Consider the following 13,129-nt stretch of genomic DNA (forward strand, 5'->3'; position numbering starts at 1 on the left):
CTAAACTGCAGAATATGCAGCCTTTACCCTGGAAACCCCATGAATAAAGCAGCTGCCATGCTTTCTAAAACATTTAAATAGCAATTCAGATTTGTGGATTTGCTATGGTGTTCATCACAGCGAAATACTTAAATATTTAGACTTAGTAGGCTATTTTCAAACTACCTGTAGTTCAGTTTAATCTGCACTTTACATGCCCTAGATATTGTCTGAAAGTGTTTTGATTCTTTATTGTTCATTCACACTTTACATTAGGCCTTCAGTAGTTAACAGTTAAACTGCCAATGAAAATTTTTTCTAAAAATTCATTAATCTTAGGTATTCCAATATTTGATAACACATTATTAAAATCAAAAGTTGCAACTGTGTTATTTAATGAGCTATAACAAACTAAGACTTTGTATTTGTTAAAGATTAATATCTTCTGAAGCAAATGTAGCTATTACTCATTGTAAAGCTGTTATACTTTATTACAACCACATATTTTAAAATAAATTTCAATATCATGATAATACCGTACACCATGATAAAAGCATTAGTAATTTTTCGCAACTTGAAAATTTGATACCGGCAAATCCCCCATGCAGAACATTCGTAGTTAAATCTCTAATATTCTAATTAGGGATGTCAAATTTCGATTATTTCCATGATCGATCGTCGTTTAAATTAACGATCAATTAATCGATTAATCGTTAACCATAATACTGCAAAATGGGTCTATTGCAGGCACGCAGTCAGCGGTATGACAGGATGTGCAAAAGCCACACACACACACAAAAACGCTTTCTCGCTTGAATTAAAGAGGTTTTAGTCTGAATAAAATGCTAGTAGCAGGATTATAAAATGAATAGATGCGATTATGATCACTTGATAAAATGAAGAGATTGCGCCATACTTTTGAGGTCATTTTACTTTGTTGACAGTTTCCAATCCCGCACGGAGAACGCTGAACGCGCCTCTTTAAATGGTTTTGTGGTGCTCGTTGTTGTATTTTAAAGCACAATTGCAATGATTTCAACTGACATTATTGTATAAAATTATCCGAAATGTGGAGCGCGTGTGACTGCGCTGCACATTAAGTGAACTACATCGGCGCTGCTGCACCAAAACACAGTTGCTCACATTAATTTGATCCTGCTGGATTCTGTCCTAGAAAATGTCAGATTTTCAAAAATCCGGCATACAGCGCATTAGATCGTGACAGTGCATGCGTGCACACGAGGATGAGCGAGCGCGGCTTTGGCTAGATTTATTTGGAGGTTATTGCTCAAGTCTCATTCGGCACAAATCGAAATGTTTCCATATTCGCAATGTATTTGAATGTTAAACTATTATTTATAATGTAAACTAGGCTTGTACTTAACACGCATTCGCATATAGACGGAAAAGATGATCCTCTTCATATGAGCAAAAACGCGCCCACACTTCTGTTTTAAATCCGTTAATCTTAATTAGCCTATTTAAGTCGGATATATTTCGCATAGCCGATTTAAAAAAATTAAATAAAAAACATGAAAACAAATTATTTTTATTTTGGGCCTATTACTTAGTAGGCTATAAATTTTCCTTAAAGCATCCCATTTTGTCCCAGGGCTTAGAACCTGTGCCCTAGTCAGGTCCATGCAGAAACTTGTGAACGATGCTCGGCGTCACCGTTTAGTGACAGCAGTGAATGCTCCAGGAATGTGTCGGTCACAGCGCCTATTAATCGCTGTTTTGAATCCAGCAATTATTTATTTAGAAATGATAAGATCTGATTATGACAAGTGTGGTATAAAAGCTTTGTTTATTAGAGGAATAATAGGTTAACTGGAAAATGTTAGATCGCGACCATGCTTAGTCTTCATTTACGCGGCTTTGTTCTGGTTTGCCGGTTGGTCACGAATTTCCACAAATTCAGTATATTTAGGCATTGTTTCTTTTCCTAAATCTTCATAGTCTAACCCTCTAATTTCCCAGGTTTATTTTATTATCTTTCGCTTTTAATAACTGTTTTCGCATCTCTTACTGTGGTAAACATGGGAAGGGAAATTAAAGATTTCATGAATTAAGAATTCGTTCGATTTATTAATTTGTTCCCTTGTTTCACTTAAATCATGGGTTATTTAGGGAACAAAATTAATGAAACATGGACAATTGCCACATTAATAATGCGTAGGAATGAATAGACTACCTGTCCTGTCACTGTGTCCCGCAGCCCTGCAAAGCGCACGATATAAAACAGTTATCTGATGAAATGATTAGTAACTACATTTCTATTGCATTTAATGTTGAAGAACTTTTATGTTGTTTCTATTTTAATGTACTTTGAAGTTTAAATCACATTAAAAGCTTAATTTGTACATTGTGAATGAATGATGATGCTTTTATATATCGTCACCGTCACTCACAGCCGCTCGCACGTGTTGAGTGCGCATGAGCCACACGCAGCCCAACATTGAATCGGTTAACCGACCATCGATAGCCTTAATCGATTGCATCTCTTATCGACAATTAATCGATCATCGATTAATCGTTGACATCCCTAATTCTAATATTAAATTCTAACATTCAAAGACACCGTGTTTGTGTGTAATATATATATATATATATATATATATATATATATATATATATATATATATATATATATATATATATATATATTACACACACACACAAACATACACGCTGACTGTTTTATTAATAAAATATAAGAAATTCCATGTTATGCACTAAATTCCATGTTTATGACTAGATTCCACAATTCTGTCCATGTTTTCTGCATCGTGGAAATCATAGGGCCCTATTAATGTAACAAACTAATATAATAAGCTCATTGTGTGAGGAAAAGACAGGGACATTATTTACTTAGCATCGAGTCTCTCGAACTAGGTGACAACGTAGCGTTAAATCATCATTCAACATGCTCAAACCACCACCGCACTGCTGTCTATTGGACTGCAGAAAGATACTAACTTTTCAATCTGCTACATTACTGACTATACTGACTATGCTGACATTTTAACTATGCTGACACAGTGTCTGTGCCGCAACAGGATGCGACAAAGCGACTGTTGAAAAACATTTGAACTGTGTCAGCAAGCCATAAATGGCGGTGTGGTTGGTATAGACACCAGCATTGACTGAAAGGCTGTGATCAGCTCCGGTGATCTGTGTTATATGTTCTGTAAAAAAATAAAATAAAATAAAAAAACAGTGGCAAATTCTCCATAACCAATTTATCGGTGACAGGCTCATATCGGGTGATAATATTGGCTAGGGCTAAAATGATTCCTCGAGTAACTATTACAAAAAATGATCGAGGCAAATTCCTCTGCCTCAAAGCCTCTTTTAATTTATTTTAAATCTCACGTCAGCTTCTTTCGCAATTATTTTTTTTTTTTATGTGACAACGCATTTACGTCACCCACAAAGTGGAAGGAGACACAAGCACTGAGTCCGAAGTCGCATACTGCAAGGAGTAAGCAGTGTTTTGATTTGAGGGCACGGGTAAACGTAAAGATAATGTCTTGGCGTGTGTCCATTGCAAGATAGAGGTGGCATACCACAACTAGGGCCCTATGATTTCCGCGATGCAGAAAAAGCGGGGGGAATCGTGGGATCCAGTCATAAAAATGGATTTTACAGTTTAACACTGAATGGCACGGAATTAGCTAAATTTTGAATGAATTAATAAAAAATGTCATTGCACTTAAATCAAATCACGATATGGATTAATATCTGTAAATATTAAGCTGGAACAGTCTATTTAAAGGGGGGGTGAAATGCTATTTCATGCATACTGAGTTTTTTACAGAGTTGGATTCCCATGCTAAACATGGACAAAGTTTCAAAAATTAAGTTGTACGTTTGAAGGAGTATTTTTGTTCCCAAAATACTACTTCCGGTTTGTCAAGTTTCGGAAAGTTTTTTTCGAGTATGGCTCTGTGTGACGTTAGATGGAGCGGAATTTCCTTATATGGGTCCTAAGGCACTTTTGCCGGAAGAGCGCGCGCTCCCGTATAGCGAGGCTGAGCAGCACAGACATTTCATTGATCAGAGCGATTCACTGATCAGAGCGAGAGCGTAGCGAAAAGTCACAAAAGAAGTGTGTTTTTGGTTGCCAGGGCAAGACAACCATGCACAGATTACCAAAAAAAACAGCATTAAGGGACCAGTGGATGGAGTTTATTTTTACAGAGCATCAACGGAGTTGTGCAAGTGTTTTTGTTTGTTCCCTGCATTTCGAAGATGCTTGTTTTACAAACAAGGCCCAGTTTGAAGACGGACGTATCATTTATTTTTTAAGGATGATGCAATCCCAACGAAAAAGGGTCACGATCGTGTGTTGGAACCGCAGGCTGTGAATAAAACTGCTTCAAATATCTCTGCCTCCTTGTTAGTGCGTCCCCTCCCATGCCTGAGACCCGGGTTCGAGCCCCGCTCGGAGCGAGTCATTGCTGCTGCTGCTCTCGTTCAGTTTCAGCCTCGGGATCTGATTCTGGATCATAAATAAACGGCTGAATCTGACTGTAAGCCATGGTTTGTTTTGGATGATGGTTTTTCCCTCAGGGTAATGTCACAGTTTCCACATACTCTAAACACAAAAGCCTACTGGCGCTCGTGATTCTTTAGCTCCGCCCACACGTCACCCCTCCAGGCTCTCGTGTTTTTCCGGGAAAAATCGGTACAGACTATCTTTCTCTTATGAATATAATAAAACTAAAGACTTTTTGGAGTTATGAAGGATGCAGTACTACTCTATAGGTACTCAAGATTAACAGGATATTGAGTGAAAACGAGCATTTCACCCCCCCTTTAAATATGAATCCTGTATGTTCTGCTTGTCTCTGTTAATGAATGGAGCAGAAGCGCGTCTTCCTATATCCACACACACACTGAAGGGCGCGTGACGCTGGTCTGCTGTCTCACTAAATAAGACGTGAACACATGAACAACATCTCCAGAACTGCTCTGACTTCATGAGCATTTGACCGTTTTAGTAAAACTAGCGTCACATCACATACACAGAACTGTAAAGGTACGTCAACCCGCCAAAATAAAAGTCTAGTTAAAGACTATTGTTCAGCAGAATGTACATAGCCTACTACTAAAAAAAATAAAATATATAAAACTTTTTTTAAGGTTTAAATCACACAACATTTCTTCCATGTTTTATTTTCAATAGTAAATCCTGTTTGTTTACCAAAAAGTTAAGTTAATTTTCAATAATTAAAAGATAATTAAATTCATGTTTTGTGTTTAATGTTTAATGTGCATCTCAGAAAATGCTTTATTTAAAACCCCAACTGAATGGCACTTAAATGCACTTAATTCATCTGTAAACTTTATTGTTTTTGTTCACAGGAAAAGTACAGACAGAGAAACAATGGGTAATAATTAAATGTTTATTTTTTATGTATGCATTGCGTTCTATGCATTTAAAAAATAAAAATTTCTAAAAAAGGAAACTTAGTTCCTAGTTAAGAGACTCAGGAGTCTTATTTTCTCTTGCATAATTAAGCAAAACCACTTTATCCGATTACTCGATTAATCTATGGAATTTTTGGTAGAATACTCGATTACTAAATTATTCGATAGCTACAACCCTAATATTGGCTGAAAAATATATCGTCCAGGCTCTAATCAGGTAACTTGCTTTTTCTTTAAATGTCTTGACAGTCTGATTACATTGGCTTTGGACAGAGGGAGATGAGAGGGCCAGTTACCTGCAATGACCTGAATCCAACCTTGAGCCACACAAATAGCAGAAGAGATAGAGTGGAGAGAAGGTGTGAGAGAGAAACAGACAACAAGAAGCAGCAGTAAAGTTAGCCATCAGCAGTGAAATCAAGCTTCCAACATGCAGTTAAAAACAGCCTGAGCAATACAGCAGAAAAGATTAGTGGCACACAGAACAAGTTGGAAATGGTGAAAATATGAGACTTAAAACAGCTATTAAAACATGCAACCTCTGACAATTAGGGTTGGGAATTAAAAAAAAAAAAAAAAGTTTGATATTTGTTCATTATATGATTTAGAACGTTCAGTTCTACCAACATTTGTCAAACATATTCGGTCTCATTCAGTCTGACCAGTTTGTAACGCAAATAAACATTTTGGGAAGTGTTTACATTCTGAATTTTTTTCCACATTGATCAGGTTATTTCAGGTTTACCTCAACCCTTTCAAGCGAACTAAAATTTTATTTGACTTAAGTTGTTTATAAGAAGGCTTTTCAGTCTAACTCAGCCATCAGTCCAACTACTGGCGAGTCTTCAACAGATTTTTTGGTTGAATGTAAAAGTAGCTATTAGCTGCATGTAGAGCCAGACCTATATGGTTTTTTGGGGCCAATACCACTGAGGCCAGCCTAAAAAGATGCTCAGGACAGTTGACGGGACACTGCTGTGCATCGTCACGAAAGATGATCTTTTTCCACGTCTTTTTAAGCCTAACCGCTTGTCGATTTAAACATTAAAGCATCCAAACACAAGACGCGGAAAAGCTGAACTGAGCAGCTGGTTACTATTACAAAAAATGATCGAGGCAAATTCCTCTGCCTCAAAGCCTCTTTTAATTTATTTTAAATCTCACGTCAGCTTCTTTCGCAATTATTTTTTTTTTTATGTGACAACGCGTTTACGTCACCCACAAAGCGGAAGGAGACACAAGCACTGAGTCCGAATTCGCATACTGCAAGGAGTAAGCAGTTTTTTGATTTGAGAGCACGGGTAAACGTAAAGATAATGTCTTGGCGTGTGTCCATTGCAAGATAGAGCTGGCATACCACAACTAGGGCCCTATGATTTCCGCGATGCAGTAAAACGCGGAGGGAATCGTGGGATCCAGTCATAAAAATGGATTTTATAGTTTAACACTGAATGGCACGGAATTAGCAAAATTTTGAATGAATTAATCAAAAATGTCATTGCACTTACATCAAATCACGATATGGATTAATATCTGTAAATATTAAGCTGGAACAGTCTATTTAAAGGGGGGGTGAAATGCTATTTCATGCATACTGAGTTTTTTACAGAGTTGGATTCCCATGCTAAACATGGACAAAGTTTCAAAAATTAAGTTGTACGTTTGAAGGAGTATTTTTGTTCCCAAAATACTACTTCCGGTTTGTCAAGTTTCGGAAAGTTTTTTTCGAGTATGGCTCTGTGTGACGTTAGATGGAGCGGAATTTCCTTATATGGGTCCTAAGGGCACTTTTGCCGGAGGAGCGCGTGCTCCAGTATAGCGAGGCTGAGCAGCACAGACATTTCACTGATCAGAGCGATTCACTGATCAGAGCGAGAGCGTAGCGAAAAGTCACAAAAGAAGTGTGTTTTTGGTTGCCAGGGCAAGACAACCCTGCACAGATTACCAAAAAAAACAGCATTAAGGGACCAGTGGATGGAGTTTATTTTTACAGAGCATCAACGGAGTTGTGCAAGTGTTTTTGTTTGTTCCCTGCATTTCGAAGATGCTTGTTTTACAAACAAGGCCCAGTTTGACGACGGACGTATCCTTTATTTCTTAAGGATGATGCAATCCCAACGAAAAAGGGTCACGATCGTGTGTTGGAACCGCAGGCGGTGAGTAAAACAGCTATTAAAACATGCAACCTCTGACAATTAGGGTTGGGAATTAAAAAAAAAAAAAAGTTTGATATTTGTTCATTATATGATTTAGAACGTTCAGTTCTACCAACATTTGTCAAACATATTCGGTCTCATTCAGTCTGACCAGTTTGTAACGCAAATAAACATTTTGGGAAGTGTTTACATTCTGAATTTTTTTCCACATTGATCAGGTTATTTCAGGTTTACCTCAACCCTTTCAAGCGAACTAAAATTTTATTTGACTTAAGTTGTTTATAAGAAGGCTTTTCAGTCTAACTCAGCCATCAGTCCAACTACTGGCGAGTCTTCAACAGATTTTTTGGTTGAATGTAAAAGTAGCTATTAGCTGCATGTAGAGCCAGACCTATATGGTTTTTTGGGGCCAATACCACTGAGGCCAGACTAAAAAGATGCTCAGGACAGTTGACGGGACACTGCTGTGCATCGTCACGAAAGATGATCTTTTTCCACGTCTTTTTAAGCCTAACCGCTTGTCGATTTAAACATTAAAGCATCCAAACACAAGACGCGGAAAAGCTGAACTGAGCAGCTGGTTACTCGCTCTGTGTGCACGCAGAGACAGAGTTGTATATCACGGACAACGACACTGAACCGAGCTCTCTTCTGCGATGTTCTCCTCGAAGTCCCTCCTGCACCTGAACGAACCAATACAAATCGCAGTTTGAACAAACAAAAAAATGTGAAAGTGCCCATTTCAGTACTCGCGGTGTTCTGGTGTTCAGGGATCACACAGAGAAAGGAGTCTCAAAACACTTGAACACCAAATTTTGTACATACAAAATGTGTCAAAATATCTACCTTGGAAATTATGAAAAAACTGTCAGTTATTTCTCAAGTGAAAGTAAACATTTGAGGAAAAAAATGTGTATTATATTGGATGCGTTCATCGTCTCTTAAAGTGACCGCACCTAATTTAGCTACTGGCTGCTGTAATGTTAATCCAAGAAAATGAAAATCACTCACTGCTCGACTTAATTTGTAGTTTTAACATTCAAACCAAAAATTATTCAGACACCAGACATACATATACACATACATATATATATATATATATATATATATATATATATAGCAAAACTGTAATAATGTGAGAAATGTTGAAGATGTCTGAATAAATGTAGGTTTGATTGTATATTTCATTTTTACATTGAAGACTACCCAGTGCTATTTTACATTTAATTATTTGGTTTCTGTACCTTGACACATACAAACTTGAAAAAAAAAAACTAAAAAATTGTGTAAATAGCACAAATAAATAAAAATAAACGAACATACAAAATTAAACAATTTCAAACAGGGTCCACTGGCACAACCTTCACCGGGGCCCCGCTGTCCCCAGCTACGGCCCTGCTCACGCCTGTTTCACACATAATCCGTCTGCAGTGCATATGCAGTCCGTGTGCATTACGTATGTGGTGCAGCACGGACTCAATGTGCTTTCACACAGGACGCGTTTGCAGTCCGCTACTCGGTACATAAATTATCACTGCTGCAGACGCAACGATCCTGGAACGCAACTGGAATCCGTTAACATGGGTGCGTAAAAAAATATGGAACGCATACGCACTGCAGGCGGAGTATGTGTGAAACAGGCGTAAGTTTGTTTGCACCTTGTGTAATGTGGAATTAGTTCACAGCTTTTTCAAGCACTTTGTGATGGATTTTGGAAACAGGAGATGAGCCCCTTTTCTAATGCACCACCTAGCTTGATAAACCCCTTCTCAAAGACTTAAGGTTTGTCAATTTTATTTGGGTAGCATATATATTCTGAATGCCTTCGGCAGAATTTGAATGAGCCATTTTAATCTAGATTAATCTAGATTAATTTCAAGATCACAGTGAGATTAACCTAGATTAAAAAAATTAATCTATGCCCACCACTAATTTAAATAAATAAATACATATATAAAATCAATAATAATAATAATAATAATAATAATAATAATAATAATAATAATAATAATATAATATTTATAAAATTTTAAATCCACTTTCGAATGCTAAAACATTTTTAAGTGTGCATTAAGGAGGCTGCCTTATAAGCCCTGGGTATATTTCACATTCCATGTTTTATCCATCTAGTCTCGTGCACAGACATTCAAAAGGCAGACAAGCTCGACACGCAGTACCACTACGGTCACACACCGTTCACGCAGACTAAAAAAAATAATAAAATCGCCTGCACGCGGATGATGAAAATGACAATGCAGATGGTGTGCGGACGTCCACAGTATACTACTTGACCTTTATCAGTGGAGCACGAGATGTGATGACGATATAAGTGTCATTGCATTATAAGGTTTATGTTGGCTTATCCAGTTTAAGCCACTAGAAAAAAAAAGATCAATGTGGAGAAGCTCTTGTTTACATCAAAGCTGATACCAAGCCATTCACACAGCACGTATATTTCACACATTTTCTAGAGGGACACCGTTGGACTCCCGTCTCGCACAAGAGAGCTGCATGTTTTGAAAGCCATGTAAAATTAATACAAGTTCAACTTTTCAAAAACAGAGACTTTATGGTGAACATTTTAAAATAAATTATAAAACTCTACAGGAGACTTGAATGGAGTGGTTACTTATCAAGATACAGTACAGACCAAAAGTCAGAAGGCAAAAGGGCCAACAAGTGCTAAGCATCTCTCGGGGAACTCTTTCAAGACTGTTGGAAGACCATTTCAGGTGACCACCTCTAACAAAAATGTTTTGTTTAGTGCTTTTTTTGTTGAAGCTTGCTTCTTTGAAAGTACGATTTTTTTTTTAAATATTATATATATATATATATATATATATATATATATATATATATATATATATATATATATATATATATATATATATATATATATATATATATATAAAATAAAAACAAACCACATTAAACATATGGATTCCCAACCCTACTGATAATGCTAATGAATACACAAAACTAGCAAGAACAGCACCTAACTGCAAAATAACCTGTAGTTTATTATAGACTAGTTTTGGTGTGTGTGTGTAGGGTAGGGTGGGGTGGGGGGAGGTGGGTTGTACAGACAGAAGACTTCAGAAATCAAGCAGGATCCACTTTATGAAAATTGGTAATACCTGTTGGTGTAAAGCACGAGGCCCTGGAGCGAACTGGGAGGAAAGTAAAAAGTAGCAGTTTCTCTCAAACAAGCAGGAATCTAGCTAAGCCAAAAAAAAAAACAAAAAAAAAAACATACGGTCATAGCTTGAAGACAGTGTACCTGTCTAGATTGCTGTGCAGTGTTCATTTGTGGAGATGGCCCGGGAAAAACAACCGAGGGAGGCTGACCTGGGGGATAGGCAGCCTGTAGAAGAAATGAAAACACTGATAATGTTAAAGGAGATTCATATAATCCCGATCAAAATGAAAAGCTTCTCTGATTCCACTTTCACCTGTGCCAGTCCTGGTGATGGGGTGGAGTGTGGAACGGCAGGGGGTCCTGTTATAGGCTGAGGTGGTTTATTCATTTCCTGTGGTTCTGCATGAGGGGGCCTCACACTTGCCTGCCAAACTAGTGAATCAGGAAAACATGATTTTATGAGTAATAATCAGATACAACCAACCATATTTTAAAACAGTACTGACAGGTTGGGCTTTCCATTGCCAACTCAAATTATTTTTAACAACCATGCAAGTAAAACATCTAAAAATGCATATTATTGTATTTATACTGTGTGAAAATCATACCTCTAAATTAGTATTATGAATCTCTGGGGTATTGACAAGACCTCAGGGTGACTCCTTGTGTAGTGTGCTAGTAATTCACCCTGGAGAGAAATAAGGAGGCCATTAATTTCCTTTGCACTGGAGAAAGTAAACAAAAATTTTTTACTAGCATCAATTAGCATCAGTCAACCGGATAGGAATGCTCACATTACAACTAAAATCAGATCTCTTAGTCAAGTCAAGTTCTGTTTTCAAGTAGGTACAACAAGACTATGATCCATTCTGTGAATGTATACTGTATGCAATTTAAAAACTTGATTTGTTAGACTAAAATAACTTTAAATCAATGCAATCATAGTCCAGTTTCATCAGACTCAAATTAAAATCAAGCAACTGTATTTTCCGGACTTATAAGTCACTTTTTTTTTTTTTCATAGTTCGGCTGGTCCTGCGACTTATTTATCAAAATTAATTTGACATGAACCGAGAGAAATGAACCAAGAGAAATGAACCTATAGAAAACATTACCGTCTCCAGCCGCGAGAGGGCGCTCTATGCTGCTCAGTGCTCCTGTAGTCTACACTGAGCAGCATAGAGCGCCATTTCGCAGCTGTAGACGGTAATGTTTTCTCTTGGTTCTTGGTTCTAAATAAATGCGACTTATAGTCCAGTGCGACTTGTATGTTTTTTTCCTCATCGTGACGTATATTTGGACTGATGCGACTTATACTCAGGTGCGACTTATAGTCCGAAAAATACGGTAGAATCAGCCTCATCGTGATGTACAACGTGTAATTCTTCAAATATTTGATTGTCATGTAAACCATCATTGAAACATTTGGGGTCAGTAAGACTTTATTTTTGAATGTCCCTTATGGTCACCACAGATGCATTTTTTCAACCAAAATCACAGTAAAAAAAAATAAAATAAAAAATAAATAAAAATTAATAATATGAAATTTTACATTTAAACATCAAAGTCCCTGTAAAGTAAATTCTCATTCACATTATAAATGTTGCAAATGTATTGCTGAACCATTACAAAGGCCGTAAATTCTGTAGTACTGAATAATGGAGCTAAATCATTAAACAGTTTTTCACCATTTCGGTGTTCAGTATTTTTTGGGGGACGGGGCTAAAATGGTGGCTCCGGTGAGCCATCGAACATGGCCCCTCCTCTAACACTATAACTAGATCATATTTGCATAATTTCTCCCACTCAAATCACAAGTTACTGTCGTCAGCACCATTAGTTACAACAGCCTACAAGTTTGCTAGCTTATGGAATTGAATTTGCTTAAAAAAAAAAAAAAAACGAACATAACTTTATAAAACTGAATGTAGCTTTTTCAGAAACTATCTAAAATATGCCACTTCAAAAGAAAAACAATGAAAATAAAAAAAAAATAACTCTGTTGCACATATTTAACAGGCTCTTCAAATACCCTCCACTCTTTGTTAATAGGTTTCAAAGATTCGTTTCAGCTAATTGTGGATTCTGAATGCACTGCCACAGATTTCGCTTGCGTCTCCCAGTTTTTCGTTTGGTGTTTTGACACAAACCTCTTGTGGGGGCGGGCTTAACAGATCTACACTGATTGGATAGTGACCTATTGATGAACAGGTGCTTTCTAGCCTGGAAGTACATATTGGAAGAGTCTCGCAATGATTAAATCTGGTCTCTACCGCAAAAATACTCACAAACAAAATGAAAAATTTCTTTAAGCTCATACACAGGTGCTACCCTGTAAAGAAGTTTATACAAAGATTTAAATCTGACATTGACCTTAACATATGCTCTTTTTATTCAAGTTTTATTCTGGTCATGTTAC

General features: G+C 37.0%; 1 protein-coding gene across 11 annotated transcripts in view; it reads right to left on the bottom strand.

Annotated features, from left to right (window-relative positions):
• Positions 1–13,129, bottom strand: part of LOC128026877 (eukaryotic translation initiation factor 4 gamma 1) — a 47,110-nt gene that overhangs the window by 17,182 nt on the left and 16,799 nt on the right. For 4 of the 11 annotated variants that reach the window (XM_052614161.1, XM_052614144.1, XM_052614135.1 and 1 more), the window contains exons 2-5: positions 11,319–11,398; positions 11,024–11,142; positions 10,828–10,935; positions 10,709–10,741 (exon numbers count right to left, since the gene is read on the bottom strand). In XM_052614161.1, the coding sequence (XP_052470121.1) occupies positions 10,709–10,741; positions 10,828–10,935; positions 11,024–11,098 (216 nt within the window). In that variant the 5' untranslated portion in view covers positions 11,099–11,142; positions 11,319–11,398. The remainder of the gene's footprint in view (positions 1–10,708; positions 10,742–10,827; positions 10,936–11,023; positions 11,143–11,318; positions 11,399–13,129) is intronic. The other 7 variants (XM_052614188.1, XM_052614203.1, XM_052614197.1 and 4 more) reach the window with 2 other exon arrangements.

Source organism: Carassius gibelio, chromosome A2 (genome assembly GCF_023724105.1).
Source record: "Carassius gibelio isolate Cgi1373 ecotype wild population from Czech Republic chromosome A2, carGib1.2-hapl.c, whole genome shotgun sequence".
NCBI lineage: Eukaryota > Metazoa > Chordata > Actinopteri > Cypriniformes > Cyprinidae > Carassius > Carassius gibelio.